We start from the raw sequence: 24216 nt of genomic DNA, 5'->3' as shown, positions 1-24216 counted from the left end.
GGACTACAGGCGCCCGCCACCACGCCTGGCTAATTTTTTTGTGTTTTTAGTAGGGACAGGGTTTCACTGTGTTAGCCAGGATGGTCTCGATCTCCTGACGTTGTGATCCACCCGCCTCGGCCTCCCAAAGTGCTGGGATTACAGGCGGGAGCCACCGTGCCTGACCAAGTGTTTTTCTTACATTTAAAATTATACTTTCTGTTTGAAACCTAATCCTCGACATGATGGTATTTGGAGATGATTATGTCATGGGGGTAGAACCCTCATGAATGGGATTAGTGCCTTTATAAATTCAGATCTGCTGTGACTCAGATGAAAAAAGAAAAGTAAGTAATAAAATGGGCCCCAAGGATCTGCCTTACCCCTTTGTCATGTGAGAACACAGTGAGAAGGCACCATCTGTAAACTAGGAGGTGGGCCCTTGCCAGACACCAGATCTGCCAGCACCTTGATCTCGAACTTCCCAGCCTCCAGAACTGAGAGAAATCGATTTCTGTTGTTGAAAAACACCCAGTCCTCCTGCCCTGAGTGGTAAAGCATGTCAAATGGGCTGAGCCCAGGAGGTTTTCCTACCTCCCCTCAAGAGGTAGAGAACAACTTGCTCAGCTCTGTCTCCCTTACAGTAGGTCTTCATCTACAATATCAGCAGGAGGGTTTGCCACCCTTCCCTCAGTGGCTTAGGCGTTTGCTTTGTCGGTAAGACGGATGCTGGTGGGACTTTCTGGGGCTCCACAGTGCAGGCTGTTCCTGTCTCCCAGATCTGCACCGTGAGGGAGGCCAGCCCTGTGTGACATGTGACGAGCTGTGTGAGGAGCATGGGAATGGACGCACACTCCCTTTGTGTTTCTGGCTTTTAGAAGTGCTATACTCTCATGCTATCCTATTACTCAGATCTCAGCAGTTCTTACAAATCTGACTACATTCTCACCCATCTGAATGCCAGCCCCATTTCCTCCTCATCACTGCCCTAGGTTAGCCAGTAACTGTGTCCTGTCTTTCCCCGGAAGTGCCTGTCTTTCCCCGGAAGTGCCTGTGTCTTTCCTTCTATTTCAGGCTATTTGCCTGCAACATCGATTCTCGCATAGGTTCAAGAAAAGTTCTGATTTCATAGATCAGCTTGCTTTTTTCTAGATGTCAGTGTGGGCCCAACACTCTTTCCATCTTATTACATACCAAGGAGACACTGTCAGCTCCAATTCTGAGAGTGTTTAAAGCATTTTAATTAATCTAATATATGACATTTGAGACCTCAACTAATGTAAAAATTTAAAGATTTATATCAGTGTTTCAGTGTTTGGCAAAATTTGTTAGCTTTCTACATTGTTTTGAACTTTGAAAAATAAAAAGAAACAGAAAGTTGCAAAAATAGTAAAGTCTTGTGTATCTTGTCCCAACTTCCCCCATTGCTTCCAGCCCATGTGACTACAGTATAGTCCTAAAACAAGCAAATTGACGTTAGAAAATCCCATTAACTAGACGACAGACCTTGTCCAGATTTTACCAGTTTTTTACGTGCACTCTTGTGTGTATGTGTCTAGTTCTTCACAATTTTACTGTGTGTATAAATTTGCACAACCAATATACAGAAATGTTCCATCAATCCACAGGAACTTTGATGTTAACCTTCATAGTCACCACAACCCCTGTCATCACTATTTGGTAATCAGTAAGCTGTTTTACTTATCTAAAAGTTTGTCATTTTGAAGACATTTTATTTTGTTATTTCAAGAATGTTATTGGCTGGGCGTGATGGCTCATGCCTGTAATCCCAGCACTTTGGGAGGCCGAAGTGGGCAGATCATTTGAGGTCAGGAGTTCCGAGACCAGCCTGGGCAACATAGCAAAACCCTGTCTCTACTAAAAATACAAAAATTAGCTGGGCATGGTGGCAGGCGCCTGTAGCCCCAGCTACTCAGAAGGCTGAGGCAGGAGAATCGCTTGAACCCAGAAGGCAGAGGTTTCAGTGAGCTGAGACCCTGCACCACTGCATTCCAGCCTAGGCAACAAAGCAAGACTCCATCTAAAAAAAAAAAAAAAAAAAAGAACTGAAATGGATGAGATTGACTTTTGTCTTTTGTTAGTGTCTTTCAGATACATTCAAACTGCTGCAAATATAACTAGTTTGTTTCTTTGTATTACTTGTAATAACTATAGTATTCCACTGTATTGATGTACTGCAGTTTGTCTAACCAGTCATATGTTGAAAAATGGTTTTTTTTTTTCAGTTTTTGGTTATTATCAATAAATCTGCTATAAACTTTTTTTTTAAAACACCACCCACTCTATGGCATTCCATTGTAGCAGTTCAAATGGATGGAGATACTTTCTTTATTGTTAACTTCATTCATTTGCTTTGGGGGACCTGGAAGAAGGGGCCAGACGGATGATAAACAGTATAGTTGTGGAATGCCTATTTCTAGGTCATTGCTCAGAGGAGACAATTCTCTTCTCACGTGGGCTCTTATAGTGGTCACCTCAGGTTCAGACTCCAGTGAACCACAGGTCTTTTCCTCTCCTCCTTTAACCCTACCCCCTTTCTTTTCCCTCAGCTCGAATCCTGCTCGACACCCAGAGTGTTTTCACTGCACTGTTTTCCTTCCCCTACACCAGGTTCTCCCCATCAGCAACACTCACACCCCCAGTATTTCTTGGCCACTAACAACATCATTAAATGTTGATTAAATACTCCCTCTAGTAGGAGCACTGTAGTAGGAGCTGGGGGTGCTTAATGAATAATCATAGTGCCCACCCTCAAGGACTCTGTGGCATTATAGGAAAACAGTCACACCAACAATTAAAAGACATTATCGTGTTCTCATACATTCCTGGGTTATGCAGAGGCCAGTCTCCTTGTCCAAATTCCCTGCTACTTTGGGACTTGCGCAGTCAGATTTAGTGGAGCAGAGAGCAGGGAGGTGTACTCCTCAGCTTTTCCCAGGTGATGGGTGGTAATGAGAGGAGAACAGTGGCTTGTGGTTTGAACTTCTCTGGGAGTCAGAGAATCTCACTTCCCAGGGTGTCCTGGATCTCTGTCAATTTAACCAAGAGGGCTTGGCACCGTGGCTCGCTTCTGTAATCCCAGCTACTCGGGAGGCCAAGGAGGGAGGATCACTTGAAGCCAGGAGTTTGAGACCAGCCTGGGCAACACAGTGAGACTCTGACTCCAAATAAATAAACACAATAAAATAAATGTAACATATGTACCTTTGAGAAGGACAAACTCAATATCTGAAAGAATTCTAGGTTCTAGAACTAACAACATAAAATATAGCTTGCTTGCATATAAACAATACTATTGTCAGTCATATATTGAATTGCTTAATGCTTCTGCCTGATAATAATTGTGTACATTGCTCAGAATTTCAACAACTACATTTCATGTCTATGCAGAGTGTGCTTATGGAACAGTTAAGACTGCTTTCTCAAGAACTGGTCCACGTGAAGGGCAGTTGCATTTATTCATACCCCATCGACTCAGTATTCATGATTTTATTTCACATGGTGTTGTCATCTGCTCACACTTAAAAAAGTCAGACTTTCACACATCAAGATGCTCACTCAATTCATCAGTTGGCTTATGCGTGTAGGCCTAGGGTAAATATATTCGGAGTAGTGCATGCAATTGGTCATATGGTCTAGATAGAGCAGGTCTTTCATTTAGTACGTAGTGAGTGGGGTGAAAGGCAGGGCAGTCTGTAGCTCTTTAGTTCCTGGAAGCCCTACCAGTGCTGCATAGTGTAAGGCACATCAAACGGCCCACCCCAACCTGGGCCTGGCATCCTCTCAAGTTTGGCATGGCACATGCCCTCAAGAAGGCTAGACATGTGAACAGCTCCAATACAGGACTCTAGGGGTAACGTGAAAAAGTTGGCTGGATGTTTTGTCTGGTCCAGAAATCTACTGTCGGTAAAACTATTGTTAGCAGGCCCTGAATCCGAGGTCTGTCTCTTAGCTGATGGTACCCAAAAGTGGAACGATAGGATGAGTCAGTGCAACACGGATTAGATGAGATGTCATATGCGAAAGACTTCTGCAAACTGTTAAAGCGACTATGTAAATGCAATGTGAGGAATCATTTTTAACATCCATATCAAGACATTGATGCCTGTTAGATAAGGGACTCTACCACTATTCACCCAGGCACAGGAATTTCAGTGGCACCCAGACATATTCCAGCCTGCTTCATGCTCTCCTTCTACCCCAAAGAACGAAAGAGTTTTCGGCAGAAATTCTCAGGACACTAAAGCAGAGACGCCACATTCTGGATGTTAGTCTGACCGTTATATGCTCCTGTGGCAAAAAGGAATCCACTTTCATCGACAGCTGCAGAAGTCACTTCAATATTGAAACCATGAGGGTCTAAAATCTGGTATACTTGGAGCCCAGTCTCGAGTTCCCATACCTATGGGAAAGAACAAAAATATCAAATAATCCCGTGGAATAAGCCCTTCAATTCTCATCAGAATTACACCATATTCACAACAGCCTCACAGATGGAACTCTGTACATCTAACACATTTCCTAGCACTCTGCCCTGAGTGTTGGTTTGATCAAAGATAGTTCTGAAAGACAAAGTGCGTTTAATAGTTACTGTGCTCTCCCGGACTGTGTCTGCTGCAAATGGAGGGCTGACAGGCAGGGACTCTATTCCAGGCAGCCCCTGGCCATGGAAGAAGTGGTCAGTTGGTACTGTAAGCCTGAAGCAAGGTTAGAAATGAAACAATTGCAAGCTCAGCAGACTAAAGAAATACGAACTGGATTTATTCCCTGGTGACACTCATCCTAGTTAGCCAGGGATCATGGGACAGGATCTGTGGTTAATAGCATGGGACCTCAGAGAAGAATCCTGAGGAAAGAGCTCATTGACCTTTCCTAGGAATGTTGTGACTGGAGACATGGGCCCAGCGAGAGAGAGAATGGGAGAGAGAGACAGATATACAGAGAGAAAGAGAGAGACAGAGAGAAAGAGACTGACCTCAGAGGAGGCCATCTGTGTAATTAGGATGGGTGTAATCAGAAAATCTAGAGACATGACAAGACTCAAGAGTCATCATTATCTCTCTCTGGAAACACAGTAGAGGCCTTAGATTTGCAGATTTTCTGTCTGAGTCTCTCCTTCATGGAGTTGCCATGCTCAGATGTAAATTGCACTGCCATAACGTGCCAGCACTGAACTGGCAACACAGAATGATTGCACTCTAGGCATTGTGGCAGACAGGACAGCATATACAAAGTGTCAGGGGTGAGAAAGTTCATCTTTCCTCCAGGGAATGGAAAGAAAGCCACTGTAGCTGGGTGAAAGGGGGAGTGTGGCGGGGATGGAGCTGATGAGATAGTCTGGGGGCCAGACAATGAAGGACCACTTGCCAGGAAGTGGTAGAGCTGGGATTTGAGTGAAGTCAGTCTGGCCCTAGAGTCTGTACTTTTAACTTCTGCATGTCCCTGGTTATAGATGGGGTTCTTAAGGGAGAAAGAAGAATGTAGGTCATTGCATGAATGGGTCTCAGGGGTCACCCATCTCCTGGCCTGCAGTGTGATCTCTCTCCAACCAACCTGGCATGAAAACTCACCTTCATATATTCCTTTCCACTCTTTTAGCCCACACAGGGATGACATTTTCCCCATAAGAGGTGACTGCACGAAATACTGATTGCACGAAAGCAGGACAGGTTTCAGTTTTCGTTTTCCTCTACCTCTCTCTTCAGGCATTACCAGAAATGCATTAATATCATGAACTCAGGAGATTCTCACTTGAGAAAATCTCCAGCAAACGATCACAGAAGTCAGAGACTGAGAGGTAATCTGAAGGGTCCCCAGAGGAATGCTGTCTGCCAGTCTAAACGTCTCCTTCTGGAGAGCATGCATGACATGAGGGGACAAATGCCTGAAGCACACACCTCCAGCCATCACTGCTGGATGACCTCAGTGGTCGTAATGATGGACACAGTTAGCATGGCCACAAGCCCTGGCCTCTAGGAAATGCTGTGATGGCCATGTTACAGGAAAGGGGTCCTGATCCAGACTCCCAAGAAAGGGTTCTTAGATGTCACACAAGAAAGAATTCAGGGCAAGTCCACAGAGTAAAGCGAAAGCAAGTTTATGAAAAAAGTAAAGGAATAAAGAATGGCTACTCCATAAACAACCCCTTAGGGCTGCTGGTTGTCCATTTTTATGGTTACTTCTTGATGATATGCTAAACAAGGGGTGAATTATTCATGCCTCCCCTGTTTAGACAATATAGGGTAACTTCCCGACGTTGCCATGGCGTTTGTAAACTGTCATGACGCTGGTGGGAGTGTAGCAGTGAGGAAGATCAGAGGTCACTCTCATGGCCATCTTGGGTTTGGTGGGATTTGGCCGGCTGCTTTACTGCGACTTGTTTTATCAGCAAAGTCTTCACGACCTGTGTCTTGTGCCAACCTCTGATCTCATCCTGTGACTTAGAATGCTTAACTTAACCGTCTGGGAATGCAGCCCAGTAGGTCTCAGCCTCATTTTACCCAGTCTTATTCAAGATGGAGTTGCTCTGGTTCAAATGTCTCTGGCAGCGAGGCTGGAGGAATGCGGCAGGAAGGGCATGGGTACTTACATCAGAAAAACTTGGGTTCATATTCCAGCCCTCCTGCTTATCCCAGCTATGTTGCTTGATCTCTCTGAGCCCTACTTTCCTCATCTTTAAAATGAAACTCTTTATCTGTCCACAGAGAACTGTTGTGAAGATTGAATAAGATCACAGAGACTTAAAGCTCTTGGCAAGTATTCTGAATCTACAGGGGTTACAGTAAACACCTATAAATTTATTCCTCTTCCTTCTTAACATAAATCCTCTTCCCGTACTCCGTTAAAAAAATAAAAATAAAAATGCAGACTAGTTCTATCTCCTTGATATATTTCCTTTAAAATTCCTATTTTGATAGTGAAAACTAGCCATGTTTATTCAATGGAGCATGTGGGTTGACAGCAAGCAGTCTGAACTGGCTTAATTAAAATGCTTGTTTTTCACCTACTCATGAAAGCTTAAAAATCACTCTAATGTATGGTCTCATCATATGTGCTGCTACATTTGCTTAATCACTCAACGATTTATTTTAAGAAGAGAAAATTGTATCTGCGTTGCCTTTTTTTCTGTTTGAAAAGCCAATAGGTACTTACCCTAATTATGGATTCAGAGCAGATAGTGAGTACTTGGTGAAAATATTTGTTGTAAAGCATGACATTGATTTCTCGTTCATGAGTGTGAGGAACCTGTTTGGTATCTTTTATCATCCTAGTCAAAGGATACATGTCCATAACACTAGATCCTGGAACAGAAGTAAGAATCTCATAAATACCCAATATTTGAAGTTTCTCATCACAAAGGGTTTCAGCCAAGCAGTTGGGTTTGGAAACAGCCAAACAGTGAGATTAGCAATATCGATCAATGCCTAGGAAATTTAATGAGGTAAGAATATTTTCATTTATTCTAGAACATTTTTGACAGATAAAGGACATATGATTCAGTCACAGAAAAGCATTCTTTTTGGACTGGATTATTTTTCAAGCACAGGCCATTTGGACTTCCTTGATATCCTTTTTAGTGAACCTCATTTTCCTATATTTCATAGTCCACTTCTCTCCTTCTTTATCAGCCTGCAGTGTGCCTCTCCATCTGTTGCACAGCAATAATGGTGATGACCAGCTTTCTGCTGAAGGTTAGCCTCCACTTAGTGGTGGAAATTTATTGTTAGAGAGCCCTTTTCAACCAATAAATTGATAAAGCACTCTGTAAACATGGTCTTATTAGGTGTAACGAACGAGAATGATCACAAGCCAGTGCTTGCAACATCGATATAAAATAAGGTTAATTTCTAAATCACCACTGTAAAGTAGAAGTAGATGAGGAGCAGGTATGCTTTACTTGTGTTTTTCTAGGTATGATTTAAGTATCAAAATTAACTGTGGCTCTGTTTTAGTGTAATGTCTAGAAATATTAATAAGAATCTCAATTAGCCAGGTGTGGTGGTGGGTGCCTGTAATCCCAGCTACTCGAGAGGCTGAGGCAGGAGAATTGCTTTAACCCGGAAGGGAGGTTGCGGTGAGCTGAGGTCATGCCACTGCACTCCAGCCTGGGCGACAGAGTGAGACTCCATCTCAAACAAATAAAAATTAAGATTAAAAAAATAAGAATCTCAGAGCATTCCTGTGGCTCAAGCAAAACTGAAACTTCTTCCTGATTTTATTGATGTAAAGATTAAGTTTAAATAAAAGGCAGATTTTGCATTGAGTTTCTCAAGTTTCTGCAAAGAATTCTCAACTTTAGAAGAAGTTTCACCAGGAGTTACTAAACACCCTCCGAAGTGTTTAAATTTTAAGATAAAATCTGTTCATGTGTAAATACGGACTGAGATGGCTCATCTGGTTGTATTTCTCAGTTCATATACCTTAATATGGAAATGTGAGCAGAATATGGTAACCAGATAGTCAAATTATACTTGGACCTTTTGGTAGATCCTTTTCATTATAGCAACAGTAACTGACTTCATTCAGAATGGATGTCAACAAATCTTGATATGCTTATGGAAACCTGGCAATCTTCTATTTTTTGGCTACACTACTGCTATAGAAATGATGTTGAGACCATCCTGGCTAACACAGTGAAACCCCGTCTCTATTAAAAATACAAAAAAATTAGCCGGGCGTGGTGGCAGACGCCTCTAGTCCCAGCTACCTGGGAGGCTGAGGCAGGAGAATGTTGTCAACCCAGGAGGCGGAACTTGCAGTGAGCCGAGATGGTGCCACTGCACTCCAGCCTGGGCCACAGAGCGAAACTCCGTCTCAAAAAAGAAAAAAAAAAAAAAGAAAAGAAATGATGCAGTGCCTAGAAAGAATGTGGAGCCAAGAGTTAGAAGCTCTGATATTGAATCTCAGCTCAGTATTTTAACCTTGTGTCCTGCCACTAGTCAGTTGGGCTGTTTGAGATTCAGTTTCACCATTTATAAAATAGAAAAAATGATTACTACCTCATATGGTGGCTGTACAGATCAAATGAAAAAATATATGATTCTAATGGTGGTTGTCTTAATAAAAGTAATAATGATAACAACAGTGACAGTAGCAATGACATATTCTACAAAGCATTTCTAGAACGTGGTACTGCTGTCATTGGGGTTTAGAGGACTGATGGCTGCTTCATTTGAATCAAAGAATGAATTAAAATCCTAGACATAAGCTTCATGTAATTCTGATGTCAAGTTCATGGTCGCAGTAAGTGTCTGCAATTTTGGTGATTAAACAATACACAGAGCTTTAAATTTTTGCAAACAGAGGTACTATCAGAATGGTATAAAATTGGGAAGAAATCTTGATTTTTCTGTCTTCTTTTTCTTTGCCTTACTATTTGAATCCTTAGTGACTATGATGATAAATGGGATGAGAATGCTAAGCCTAGTAATCAAACATGCAAATTGGGGCACTAAGAGAGCAAATTTACTTATAGTCATTAGTATGTTCCTTTTAGAGGAGGTAAAACAGAGAATTGTTTAAACTAAAACTAAGTCCTGTTTTATAATGTGGAAAGTTCTTTATCAAGTATGAAGTGCTAGTTCACTCCTAATACAGGAAATAAAAACACTGAATGTCAAAAATAATTACATTCTCCATCAGCAGAGACAGCACCAACCTCTTCCCTGCCTTAATTAATCCCACAGGAACTCAGAGCAGGTGGCCAGTGGGAGAATGCTTAGGAAATTCACTCTAGTTTTGTGTTCTAGAAGGAGGACCTACTATTAATATAATTCATTTTTATCCTGAAGCCTAAAGGTATGCATATAAAAAGTGCTCCCTAGATGTCTAGCAGGGCCCCTTGTTTCTTTAGTAGGCATGACTTTCTAAGAGGCTACAAGAAAAATCAGCAACAAATCTGTTGGCATCAGCACTGGGACTCCATCCTCACTCTCCGTTGGTCTTCCTCAAGAGGCAAAGGCTGGTGAAGGTGTCAGCACTTTTCCTACTGAGTAATGACTCGTTATTAGAATGGCATGGGCCCAAATTTCCTCGCTGCAGAAAAGGGGCATTGACTCGGCACGCTGGTGCAGCCACTGTAAGATAGGATCATATTCCTGCTTCAGAGTCAAAACAGAGCTGGGTGTGGGAGCTGGATTTGCCCTCTACATAGCAACAAGTTATATACATCCCACTTCTTTGCTTAACCCAGGCCTTTCTTCCTAGGTCCAAGAACTTAAAGCAATAACCTGGCATTTTCAGATTATTAAAACTATCTTTTCAGGGAGGACAGATAACTATAGAATTATTCAAATAGAACTTTCTTCCTAGGTTCAAGAACTTAAAGCAATAACCAGCCTGGTATTTTCAGAAAAGTGCAGTTACACATTTCATTCACCCAGCCACAGAAATATATAGGAAAGAGCAGAATTGAATTAAATATCTACTGTCATGAATCATGGTTTTATAAATTACCCTTCAAGTTTTGTTTTTCTTCTAGTTAGTGCTCCAGTGCTATTTTAAAAAAGGTTAAAAATCAAGACATGAGTTTCATTTGGCATTAATTGTATACACTTACCCGTAATAAGCATGCCGTGATTGGCATCATATATCATAGAGTAAATCTGCATGTCTCCTGGCCCTCCCTGGCTGTCATGGAAGACTTGTAATAGTGAAAGAGTTTGTATATCCCACACCCTGAAAACCTGGAAGAATAACAAACACAGTTCACCACTATTTATACTCACTTTTCCCACCCAAGATATTTAGGTGAATCATTTTCAGTCTGAAATATGCTCTTATAAACTTACACCAAAGTATTATATGATGAACATAAATTTGCTAAACTCCAATTTAGTTCTGGGTTGGATTATTGTCCATTAATATCAGAGGAAAATGGCAGCAGTGATTAAAACTTTGCTTAAAGGTAAACCTTTAGGAATTGGATTTTTCTATCATTATAGGGGAGGAACATAGTATTTATTACTCTTTAAGAACATGGAGGAATAATAAAAGATCATGACTTACAGTTGAATTAAAGTCACATTTCTCTTTGTAGTATGGATGAGAAAATAGGGAGAAGACATACTTTAAGTGGAAGCTTTCAAATTGCTCTCTTATGACAACAGAAACATCTTACTAAGTGAAGTTACTAAAAACCTCCCTCTCCACTTGCCCAGAGATGTAAGAATTATAAAAGCAGTTTTTAGGGATGGTATAGACATACTAGGAGTATGAGAATATAGGTTTTTAAAACTATCCTTTGAGGGAGGAAAGAGAACTCTATACTTACTCAAATAGAACTTGAGTTGATATCAGAGAATAGAAAGAACAATGAAATACAAATTCAGCAAAATTAGGTTAAGTTTGTGATCTGAAAGAACTGGTCTTAGCTTCTTTATTATTCTGCTTTTTTAGTAAGTTAGTGTTATTGAATTTCAGAAATAAGTGTTGATTGATCAATAATTACATTTCTTCAGTTATAGAAGCTGGGGGGAGATTACATTTTCTAGCTATACGTCAGCCCTTAAATAATATTTTCATGTTATAGTAAATTTAGTAACCTATTATATTGGAGTATTTGTTGAGGAAATGGGTGACCATTAACAGAACTACATATAAAACTTTAGTAAGTCGTTTAGTTAAGAGAGCTACTAACTTCTAATTAGAGGCACTTATAATTGAGTTCATTATAAGTTAATTAGGTTCAAATCTTCACTATTACTAAGGCAGGTTAATCCTGATGTGTAGGAACACAAAATCGTCTAGGTCCTGTGACTTGGAGAACATTGGTGAGGAGCTTTTGCTCTAATGTAAACCCTCTGTAGGCTAGTATCACTCAGAACTTGTACTGTTGAAATTTATTTTATTTGTTCTAGTGAAAATGCCAATTTTGAAAGAGTAGCTAGAACATTGAGCCTTTTCAGCCTTTTGCATCATAAAGTAAACAAGTATAATGGATTATGTGGATTTCAATCCAGAGCATAGAATGAGAGACAAGTAGAGGAAGGGACACAAAAGTGGATTCAAGGAGTTCACCAAAAAATGTGTTTCTATGCAAACTGTTTTTTATTTTATTGCCTTGGCTAAGGTATGTTCATGGTGGGCAGTCTTTCTGCTGTATGTATACACATTCTGAATTGTAATTGACAAAAAGAACAAGAGACTAGGCAAAGGAGGATTAGGGTTTCAATTCTAGTTCATCACTTAAACTCCTTGAGTCTCAGTTTTCTTGTTTCTTGAATGGCCGTGATGACATCAGCACCATTCACCTTATTTAATTGATGTGATTATGTTTTGAAATCTGTGATGTTCTCTATAGAGTTATTATGTTTGCTTTTGTCTTCTTCCTCTTCTTCAGTGTGCAGTTCTTCGGGTCTTCCCTGTGTGTTTTAGAGAAGTGGCAGTTGTTGGGCTGTGGGAGGCAGAAAAGCCTTCTGCGTCATACTGCTCCTACCCTCTAGGCTTTTTGCTGCCCCTCTCCCTATATGCCTTCTTTGCTACTGTCATACCAAAGTGTTTTGCATTTCCAAAAAGCTTCTTATTCTGGTCTCTGTGCATTCACACGAACTCTTCCTTTCATCTGCGATTTCCTCTCAAAGGCCTTCTCTATCTAGCTAACTCCTACTCTTTTTAAAAAAACTCTTCCATAAAGAGAATTAAAGAGTTCAGGTCAGAATAGTGCTAAAAGTTTTTGCTTTGATGAACTATTTCTTCTCCAAACACACAGAAAATATATATCCAAAAAAGCAAAAAGAAACAGCAGGGCTCCAAAGCAAGACATATATCTCTCTAGATCCAAACAAGAGAGAAGCATAAAGCAATAAATGGGCTGAAGCCTAAGACCTGGGTGCCTGGTCTGGAGCAGGCAATGGCAGCCGAGCAGCTTCTGCAGACAGACAGGACCCGAAGACCTCCATGTCTGGGCCCCACGGCCGAGGGAGCAGCAGGTCTTCCAATTCAGAAAAGCAACAGGCTGTGCTCTGTCCTCATCTGGATGTGTAGCTTTTTCAAAGATATGAGACCAGTGAGGGTGGGGCACATCACTTTTTGACTAGGAACTAAAGCAAGGTAACCTCTGGCTCAGGAACGAGAACTATGTCTGAACTGGGACCTAAAGGGCCAGGTAGAGGAAAGTATAGATTGGAAGGAGTGAGCATATAGACACACACACACGCAGAGAGAGACAGACAGACTGGGAGCAGTGGGTCACATCTGTAATCCCAGACACACACACACATACACAGAGAGAGAGAGAGAGAGAGAGAGAGAGAGGCTGGGAGCAGTGGCTCACATCTGTAATCCCAGCCCTTTGGTAGGCCAAGGCAGGTGGATCACTTGAGGTCAGGAGTTCGAGACCAGCCTGGCCAACATGGTAAAACTCTGTTTCTACTAAAAATACAAAAATTAGCCAAGCATGATGGTGCACGCCTGTAATCCCAGCTACTCAGGAGGCTGAGATAGGAGAATTGCTTGAACCCAGGAGGTGGAAGTTGCAGTCAGCCAAGATTGCGCCACAGCACTCCAGCCTGAACGACAGGGCGAGATTCCATAGCAAAAAAAAAAAGAAAGAGAGAGAAAGAAATAGAGAGACACAGAGAACCAGGGAACTAAATATTAAAAGAAGACTATACTTTTAGAAAAATATAGGGGGTATCTTCAAGAACTTCAGAGTTGGAAGGGATTTCTTAAATAAACACAAAAAGCATAAGCCATAAACACTTTAAAAATTAAAATTAAAAACTTCTGTTCAACCAAAGCAACAAGCACAAAGATACAAAGTGTAGAAACTACTCAAATGTTCATTAACCAACTTAGACAAATAATACGTGCTGCATTCATACAACAGGATTCCGTCAGCAGTTAAAACCAATGAACTGGAGCTATATGCAACAACATGAATAAATATCAAAATAGAGTGCTGAGGGAAAAACTGCAGTAGGGTGTATTCATTATAATATTTATACTATAAATATTATATAAAACATGCAAAATAAAACTATATCTGGGACACTTGCACTAATGGTCTAAAAACAGGGTGCTGGTTAAAAATTAACAAAAACTCAAAAAAATTAATCTTTAAATGACTTTCATTGGACACCCTTCCAATTAGATGTTCTTTCTCTAGATGCCTACAATGTGCTGCTTAAGGACAGGGATATGTTCTGAGAAATGTGTCCTTAGGAGATTTTGTCATTGTGTGAACATCACAGAGTATACTTACACAAACCTAGCAGGTATAGCCTACCAGACACCTAGACTATATGGTATACTTATATGGTCACCATCATATATGCAGTCCATCACTGACAGAAGCATGGTTATGCAGCACATTACTACCTGTCTATATTAATAGCAATTAGCAATTATAATATGATGACTCATTCGGTGGCCCTCTCTACTAGACTATAACTCTCGTGGGGGGAAGAGCCACAGTCTATTTGACTCTTTTTTTTCCCAACGTCTTATGTATTCTGTTTAGCTTGATTGGTTAGTCAGTTTTTGGTCTTATTCTCTGTCTTGGTCAAATAGGAATTTATATGGCTTCACACTGTACAGACAATACATTTTAAATTTAATAAATCAATAAATAGGACAACCTCAGAAAACATAATCTATTTACTTTATTCTTAGGTGATCACAAGATATTAGTTGCTTTGGGGAAAGAAAGTAATGATATTTGTGAAGCCCAAATATCTGAGAGAGGTTAATTCAGAAAGTTTATTTTGCCAAGGTTGAGGACCCACGCCCGCGACATAGCCTCACTCAGGAGGCACTGACAACATGTGCCCAAGGTGGTCGGGCACAGCTTGGTTTTATGCATTTTAGGGAGACATGAGATATCAGTTAATATATGTAAGATGTACGGTGGTTAAGTCCGGAAAGGCAGGACAGCTGAAGCAGGGAGGGGGCTTTCAGGTCACAGGTAGGTGAGAGACACACGGTTGCATTGTTTTAACTTTCTTTCTTTCTTTCTTTCTTTTTTTTGAGACGGAGTCTCGCTCTATCGCCTAGGCTGGAGTGCAGTGGCCGGATCTCAGCTCACTGCAAGTCCCGGGTTTACGCCATTCTCCTGCCTCAGCCTCCCGAGTAGCTGGGACTACAGGCACCCGCCACCTCGCCCGGCTAGTTTTTTGTATTTTTTAGTAGAGACGGGATTTCACGGTGTTAGCCAGGATGGTCTCGATCTCCTGACCTCGTGATCCACCCGTCTCGGCCTCCCAAAGTGCTGGGATTACAGGCTTGAGCCACCGCGCCCTGCCTCTTTTAACTTTCTGATTAGCCTTTCCAAGGAGGGCAATCAGATACGCATTTATCTCAGGGAGCAGAGGGATGAATTGCATAGAATGGGAGGCAGGTTTGCCCTAAGGGGTTCCCAGATTGACTTTTCCCTTTAGCTTAGTGATTTCAGCCCCCAAGGCTTACTTTCCTTTCACGTGTTAATTAGGCTCTAGTCTTCTTTCACTTATTCCCCTGGAGGTTGTCAGTGTTCTCATGGCAGGTATTTGTGACGCAAAGCTTGGGAGGACAGAAGTGGAGTCAGGTCAGCACTGAGGGGGTTTAGGAAGAAAACAAGGGGCAAAACATGGCAGAAGCAGACTAAGTTGGTATAAAAGGAGACTGAGTGGCTTTACGACAGGGAAATGTCGTTAAGACTTGTAGAGAAAATCAAGGAGGACAGGTGGCTTCTACTAAAGAGGCCAGGGCAGAATGGAACATTTCTAAGTTATAAATCAAATATTATATACATATAATATATGTATATATGCATTTTGTATAATATATGAATTATATGCATATAAATTGAAATTATTTTAAAAATTTATCTTCTAGTCGCAGTAAAAATAAAAATGGTGATCTTCTCTTCTCTTCTCTTCTCTTCTCTTCTCTTCTCTTCTCTTCTCTTCTCTTTTCTTCTCTTCTCTTCTCTTTTTCGAGACAGCGTCTCACTCTGTTGCCCAGGCTGGAGTGCAATGACATGATCTCGGCTCACTGCAACCTCCGCCTCCCGGGTTCAAGCAATTTTCCAGCCTCAGCTTCCCGCGTGCCTGGGATTACAGGCACCTGCCACCACACCTGGCTAAATTTTGTATTTTTAGTAGAGATGAGGTTTCACCTTGTTGGCCAGGCTGGTCTCGAACTCCTGACCTGAGGTGATCCATCCACCTTGGCCTCCCAAAGTGCTGGGATTACAGGTGCGAGCCACTGTGCCTGGCCAATAATGATTTTCAGATGCATTGGGAATGGAGTGAGATGGAGGGATTTTTTTAACATTGGGAAAAACATTCAACTATAAGGTTGATTAAGTGTTTTGAGGGTAATTTGGTAATTGAAGTCACTTATCATAAAATATCAAAAGAAAAGGCCAAGAGAAAGACTTCTCCTGGAGCCTTTTGTAAGAATTAATAAATAAATAATGATGAAGTAGAAGAAGTTTAAAAATATATACATGTGTGTACCCAAAGTGAGGATTGTTTTGATTCAACTACATTTCCTGGCATTTCTTCCTGCAAACTTTATGCCAATTATTATTGTCCAAATGTATTAATAAAGTAAATGGGTTTTTTGTTGTTGTTGTTGTTTTTGTTTTTGAGACAGAGTTTCACTTTTGGTTGCTTAGGCTGGAGTGCAATGGCACCATCTCAGCTCACTGCAACCTCTGCCTCGCAGGTTCAAGTGATTCTCCTGCCTCAGCCTCCCATGTAGCTGGGGTTACAGGAGCCCGCCACCACGCCTGGCTAATTTTTGTATTTTTAGTAGAGATGGGGTTTCACCATGTTGGCCAGGCTGGTCTCAAACTCCTGACTTCAAGTTATCCACCCACCTCCACCTCCCAAAGTGCTGGGATTACAGGTGTGAGCCACCGCACCCAGCCAGGTATCTGTTTTTTGATGGGTGTTTATTATAGAGTGAGTAGAGCAGAATGTCTGATTTATAAGAAGATGCAACACTAACAAGTCATACAAAATTCATTATACATCAAATAATTATGAAATTCTAGCCTAGGTGTTACAGATACAAAGATTAATAGAAGCTCTGTTGTTCTTAAGTAGATCTAAGTCTCGCCAGGAGAGTAGATAGATGAAAATGGTGACACTGCATTGTAAGAAACACTTGAATGGAAGTTTGAACATTATTCTATAATGACAGTTGTACCAGTAGAAATCTTTAGAATTAGAATCACAGTATCATTTAGATAGAGCAAGGGGTCTGGGGAATTCACCATTTTCTGATTGTAAAGGAAAATCAGAATGTGGCCTGCCTTTCTAATTTCACTCAATGGCTACAAGAGGCTAATGAGATTTTTAGTCCCCAAATGAATCAAATCAGGGTCACTCAATTGATTACATGATTTTACATTAAGGAGCCTGAAGATATATGAGATTATGAAACTCTTTGGAGAGTTAACATAGTACTACAGACAAATGGTGCATTTGAAAATCAGGGTATGTATGACAGTATAGTATGAATGGCAGGCATTCAACACTGTTTAGGAAATTCAATGCTAAATGTATTTATTAAGTTCTTACACATTACTTAATAAGAAAAAACATTTTTAGCACTGTAGGTAGAACCAAACCTGTTAATTTTATCTTCTTGTTTTCACATTTTCCCTGTGTGATAACTGGCAAATAGAAAATGAAGACATCCAGCATGTCTTTAAAACTTAACTTTTTAATTGCCAAACTAATATACCTAGTAAACGGATTCAAACAGTACAAAACCAGAGTTCTCCTTCCCACCTACCACTTAACGCTGGACTCCTCAATCCCACTGCTTAGGTAATAATTGCTGGAAGATACCACTTCGGGAGGCAGACTATCTCAGTTGAATCCTGATTCACCTCCAATAACTCTGTGCACTTGGGCAAATCTCTTAACTTCTCTGAGCCTTAGTTATCACACTTTTAGGGAGAATAATACCAGTACCTATCTCAACCTATCTCATAGGGTTGTTATGAACATTAAATGAGTTCATATATATGAAGAGCTTACATCTCTGTTGGGACATATTCATGTACTTAGATTTCTTTTTTTTTTTTTTTTTTTTTGAGACGGAGTCTCGCTCTGTCACCCAGGCTGGAGTGCAGTGCAGTGGCGTGATCTCAGCTCACTGCAAGCTCTGCCTCCCGGATTCCCGCCATTCTCCTACCTCAGCCTCCCGAGTAGCTGGGACTACAGGCGCCCGCCACCTCGCCCCGCTAATTTTTGTATTTTTAGTAGAGACGGGGTTTCACCGTGTTAGTCAGGATGGTCTCGATCTCCTGACCTCGTGATCCGCCCGTCTTGGCCTCCCAAAGTGCTGGGATTACAGGCTTGAGTCACCGCGCCCGGCCCTCTTTTTTTTTTTAAGAGATGAGGTCTCTCTATGTTGCCCAGGTTGGTCTTGAACTCATGAGCTCAAGTGATCCTTCCGCTTCAGCCTCCTGCATAGCTGGGACTGCAGGATGCACCAGTGTGCCTGGCTTTATCTCATTCTTTTAGTGGCTGAATAGTATTCTGTTTGTGAATGCTCCATAGTTTCTTGTAATTAGTTCCCTGTTCATATGTATTATATTTCTTTATTTTCTTCTATTAAAGCAGTAGTGAACCTCTTTGCACATATATTTTTGTAAAGTACACTGGGTTTGTAAAGCAATATAGATATAGCTGAATGATAAATTCCTACAAATAGAATGTTTGTGTCAAAGGGTGTGAATATTTTGAGTTTTGAGAGATATACCAGATCAACCCTGCCCTTTGAGAAGATTCCAGGCAGTTTGATAACTTCCTGATTTCAAATTGCACAATCAAGTTCAATTTTCCTGGTCCAGTTTAATGAGAAAATTGAACTTGATGTCTGTGTCATTCCTAGGTTTAGTCATCAAAGATTTGGGGCAGCTATGCTTTATTTACTCAAGTAGATTTTTAGCTTCTTTTGGACAAAGATTACATCAAAATGTAAATAGGCACAGAGCCCAATGCACTCTCAGGCATTTAGCAGGGGGTCATATATTGGTTGACATATTAATGCAGTAGAAAGTTGGGATTCCTACTTGTACAGCCCTGAGACACAGTTTACCAGCCATGAAACAATGCGAGGGAACAACGTTTTGTGAGAGAGAAAAGATTAATGTCAATAGAATACCCAGATAGTTACCTTAGGGAGGCTGTAGTGAATATGTGTATGTGTGTGTGCAGGGGTTCTGAAAGCTGGTAGAGGTGTCTAGAGAAGGTCCAGAGGATAAAATAAAGATACTCAGAAACACAATAAGAATTAACAAAGGAAAGAGTCCCAAAGGGCAGCAATCACAAACAGCCTGCCTCATCTTAAGTAAATGTGCAATCATAGCTAAGAGCTCCTGGTTATAGAAGTGTGATAGCCACACTCAGAAGGAAGCCTCATGTAGGGACTGCTTCCTGGTCTTAGTAGGCATGTTTGTCCCCAGGACTCAGAGCCATCCACAGGGTCTTGCTTTGAAGGCTGTCAAGGAGCCATCCTGGGTGATGAACTAAAGAAAAAGCAACAAGAGCTGCACATAAGCAAAAAGTATTGCAAGTTGAGAACTGAATTCCAAAGCATGTGCCCTCGCCCCTTTTCTTTAGTTTTTATTTTTTCTTCCTACATGGCCACTCACATTTTATGTTTCCTAATACATAATTTGTCTTCCCCAGAAAATTTTCCTACAGTCACTCAGGAAGGTTTTCAAACAAGTCTTACTCTTAAGAACGTTGCAAACAGTTTACTCAAAAGGGAATGTCCCAAGCCACAGAACGAGGACACTAGGTAGTAAAATATGAAGGTAGTGAAACCAGGTTCTCAATCATGGATGTTTCCAATTATCAAAAAAACAAGAAAAATAAACCTTTGAACTTACGTCATTTACGATAATCCCATACAAACAGAAAGCACAGGGAGCTAAAGCAAGTTAAGATTTCAAATTTTTAAAACTTAAAGGTAACATTTTAAATTGTTAGTTTTTCTTTCTATCTCCAGGTTTATTTCAAATTTACACATTTCTCACTCATGAAAAGGGAAAAAACCCTCCATTTTTGTCTTAGCGAAGGCTTTGTGCATGACTCGATATTTCACTTAGATGTGAAGGATAGATAGGATGGCTGGGAATGGGAGGAGAATTGTTTCAGACAAAGACAGGAATGCATAAAGCCTTTGGAGAAGCATTTAGTGAAGCCTGAAATTTCTGAAGCCAAACAAAGCTGAAAAGATATTCTGGTTCCAGACCCTAGAGAACCTTAAGAACTAGAAAAAATAAATTGAACTTTATTTGTAAGGCATGAGGGGCCTTTGAATATATGTGAGAAGGGAATGACAAGGTTATAAATGGGTTGGAGGAGGATCAACATGGCCATTCAATATCTGGATGGTTTGGGGAGAGAAGAAACTGAAGATAAGAGGCCTACAAGTACTTTCTAATGGGCCACCTGCAACTGGGATCCCCTTGGTGGATGGGTCTGAACCAAGGCCATGACTCTGGGAAGAAGAATGAGGTAATTTATAGGAGACACATTTTAGAGACTTCAAACTGACCAGTGGCAAGGCTTATGGAGATAGAAGGATCAAAGGTGACTTTGAAGTTGGATCACGGCTCACTGGGAAACAAATGATACCATTAACAGAGGAAAATCAGAAGTAAGGAAGAGAAGACTTGAAGTAGAAAATAAATTCACTTTTAGGTATGCAGAATTTTTTGTAAAGATAACTGCCTTTGAGATATGCACACTCACAATCTAGTCAAACTGCCTTTTCTCAGGTTTCTACATACCACTTCCAAAGTGAAAATGTACAAAAAACAGCAAGTGGTACACACATTTATAATCTGTTATAAGTCATCGAAGTATGTAAATTTCTCCCCTTCAGAGAAAAAAAAAAAGAAGAGAATCAGCCTTTTGGTCAGTAGAGCTGTGCTTGATAAGGTTTCCAACCATTGCTCCCATTGGTTTTGCTGATGAAATGAAAGTAAGTGAAGATTATATTTGTCTCTGCATTTTTCCACATTTGTCAATTATTCTTCAGGTGTAATAGATGTGGCATATCTGTTCAATATTGGGTTCTGTGACTAGACATACAGTTTTAGCAGTTGGGGAAGAAAATAATATCCTGGTGGAAAGACTGCAAAATTAGAAGAAAGAATGAAAATCTTGCTATTTTAAGAGCTTAGGAAAAGGCATGTAGTGGGCACATAACTACACACAGTGATTTATGTGCTTTCTGCTTAATGTGATGAAAGCTAATTTATATGAAATAGTTTGAAGGGATGTTGTCTGTTCCCTTTTCTGTAAATAATAATAATATAGCTTTGATAAAAAAACCAAAAACATGTATGTGCCTAGTTTGCTTTTTTTTTTCTTCTTTTTTGAGACCGAGTCTCGCTCTGTTGCCCAGGCTGGAGTGCAGTGGTGCAATCTCGGCTCACTGCAACCTCCACCTCCCAGGTTCAAGCAATTCTCCTGCTCAGCCTCCCAAGTAGCTGGGGTTACAGGTGCCTGCCACCATGCCCAGCTAATTTTTGTATTTTTAGTAAAGTGACAGGGTTTCACCATGTTGGCCAGGCTGATCTCGAACTCCTAACCTCAAATAATCCACCCACCTCGGCCTCCCAAAGTGCTGGGATTACAGGCATGTACTACTGCACCCAGCCTAGTTCGCTCTTCTTTCTGCCTAAATCGCCCTTTTCCTTTTCCTAGCTCTTCATGGGGCTGGTTTGCCTAATCATTCAGGCTTCAGCTTTTATGTCACCTCCTCACAGGTGAGATTCAATCGCACTGCATCACTATGTTTTCTATTTCTTTTCTTCTTCTTTTTCTTTGTTTTTGTAGAGATGGGGTCTTTCTATTTTGCCTAGGCTGGTTTTGAACTTCTGGCCTCAAGCAATCCTCCTATCTCAACCTCCCAAAGTGCTGGGATTACAGGCATGAGCCATTACATCCAGCCCTGTGTTTTCCTGTTTCTTACCATAGTTATACTGTTTTCTCATGTATTTGTTACTTTGCTTGTTTGTCTCTCTCTTCCCCTAGCATGTCAACTTTCTCACTGCAGGGCCCTGGTCCTCCTTGTTCAATGCTTTGTCTCTAGAACTCAGAACTCAGAACAGTATCTAACACAATAGACACTCATGAAATAAATAAATATTTGCTAAATAACCAAACGAATGACCTCCTTTCATCTTTATGATGGCCCTCTAGGCTAAACATTCCTACATTTACAGATGAAGAAACCAAGTGGAAAGATATTAAGTGATTTTCCCAAGTGGTGCTACGGAGATGCATGAATGAGTATCATTTTAATACACTCACTACACTTAAAAGAAATAGGAGAGGTTCTCTCTTCTGTCTCTTCATCTCTGAGCATGAGTGATCTCAACTTTTGATAGAAAGATATCTTATTTCTCTTTAAATTATCTGTAGGAGACTCCAGGTCTCAATCATAACATATTTTTAGTTTTTGTGTCTCAAAACCTTCACTGTTTTTCCAGTACTACTTAAAAAAATTAAAGTTTCCTAAGCTGGGCATGGTGGCTCACACCTGTAATCTCAGCACTTTGAGGGGCTGAGTCAGGTGGATCACCTCAGGTCAGGAGTTCGAGACCAGCCTGGGCAACATGACAAAACCCCGTCTCTACTAAAAATACAAAACTCAGCTGGGCATGGTGGCAGGAGCCTGTAATCCCGGCTACTTGGGAGGCTGAGGCAGGAGAATAGCTTGAACCTGGGAGGCAAAGGTTGCAATGAGCTGAGATGGTGCCATTGCACTCCAGCCTGGGCAACAAGAGTGAAACTTCATCTCAAAAAAAAAAAAAAGTTTCCTTATTACAAAGTAACGTGTATTTACTATTAAAAAAATGAAGAGAAAACAAAAGAAAAAAAATCCATTCATGTATATCCACAAACTTGTTAGCCTCACTAAAACATCTTGCTTTTAATCATCTCCAATAACATGATAGACACGTTATGTTTTAAAATTGATTACTTCCATATTGTATTTTATATATTATTTAGATATTTTCATATCACTATTCATTTACATAATGTTGAATGTCTATGTGATATTTCTATTATATATGAGGATACGGCATAATTTACTGAATCAAAGCCTTTTTTTCCTCTTGAATTTTACTTTATTGGTACATCACTCTAATTATCTTTCATTATTGAAGTATAATCTATTTACCTTAAAACTCACCCGTTTTTAGTGTAAGGTTCTGTGAGTTTTAGTCAATTTAAATAATTGTGCAACCATTACCATAATCTTTTTTTTAAAAAGATGGTGTCTCACTATGTTGCCCAGGTTGGTCTCGAACTCCTGGGCTCAAGCAATCCTCCCGCCTTACCTCCCAAAGTGCCAGGATTACAAGCATGAGCCACTATGTGCAGCCCCTTACTCTTTTATAAAAATTAATTTTATTAATGTATTTTTAAACCCCATATAGCCAAATTATTATCACTTCAATACATAATCAATGTAAAAACGATTGACCTAGTGCCATGGCGCAGGCCTATACTAGTGCTTTGAGGCAGGAGGATCACTTGAGCCCAGGAGTTCCAGCAACATAACAAGACCCCATCTCTACCAAAATTTAAAAATTAGCAAATTAGAGAGACCTACAAAAAATAAGAGAGCTCTCTACAAAAAATAAAAATAATTAGCTTTGTATGGTGGCCCCCACCTGTAGTCCCAGCTACTGGGGAGGCTGAGGTGGGAGGATCCCTTGAGCCCTGTAGGTCAAGGCAGCAGACAGCCTCGAGGCTGTAATGAGCCCCATTGCGCCATGCCAGTGTACTCTAGCCTGGATGACAGAGCAAGATCCTGTCTCAAAAAATTGAGGGTTTTTTTTTTGGCGGGTGCGGGGGATACTGAATCTTTGAAGTCTTGTGTATTTTACACTCACAGCAGACCTCAATTCGGACTAGTCATGTTTTAAGAATTTGTGGCTACCATATTGGCAGGTGAGGGCTGCTGGCTCTGCTGGTGAAGCCTGCAGGTCAGGAGGTCACATCCTCAGCTGTGAGCTGGAGGAGGCAGGTGCTGGGTGCGTTTTCCTCTCTAGCCTGGGAGGAACCCCTCAAAGGTCCTTAGAGTCTTTCCCTTATGGTTCCACATGGCAAGCATGGGCTCCAGGGAGATTCACATAGTTCCGTGAGCATGGAGGGAATGACTGGGCCTTGGAGATCCTGATTGCTTCCATCGAAGGGTTTTGCATTGGGTAGTGGGTGTGTGAGGGGTGGGGGTGTATGCGAG

General features: G+C 40.8%; 1 protein-coding gene across 1 annotated transcript in view; it reads right to left on the bottom strand.

The window, feature by feature from the left end:
• The window catches only part of WDR64 (WD repeat domain 64), a 170317-nt gene that overhangs the window by 69717 nt on the left and 76384 nt on the right, over window positions 1-24216 (bottom strand). Inside the window, exons 10-12 of the mRNA XM_011955769.1 lie at window positions 10559-10685; window positions 7153-7301; window positions 4279-4402 (exon numbers count right to left, since the gene is read on the bottom strand). Coding sequence (XP_011811159.1) covers window positions 4279-4402; window positions 7153-7301; window positions 10559-10685 — 400 coding nt within the window. The remainder of the gene's footprint in view (window positions 1-4278; window positions 4403-7152; window positions 7302-10558; window positions 10686-24216) is intronic.

The sequence above is a fragment of the Colobus angolensis genome, unplaced genomic scaffold (assembly GCF_000951035.1).
Source record: "Colobus angolensis palliatus isolate OR3802 unplaced genomic scaffold, Cang.pa_1.0 Scaffold40, whole genome shotgun sequence".
Classification (NCBI taxonomy): Eukaryota; Metazoa; Chordata; class Mammalia; order Primates; family Cercopithecidae; genus Colobus; species Colobus angolensis.
The sequence above is the reverse complement of the archived record's forward strand: the minus strand, read 5'-3'. Positions and strand labels throughout refer to the sequence as shown.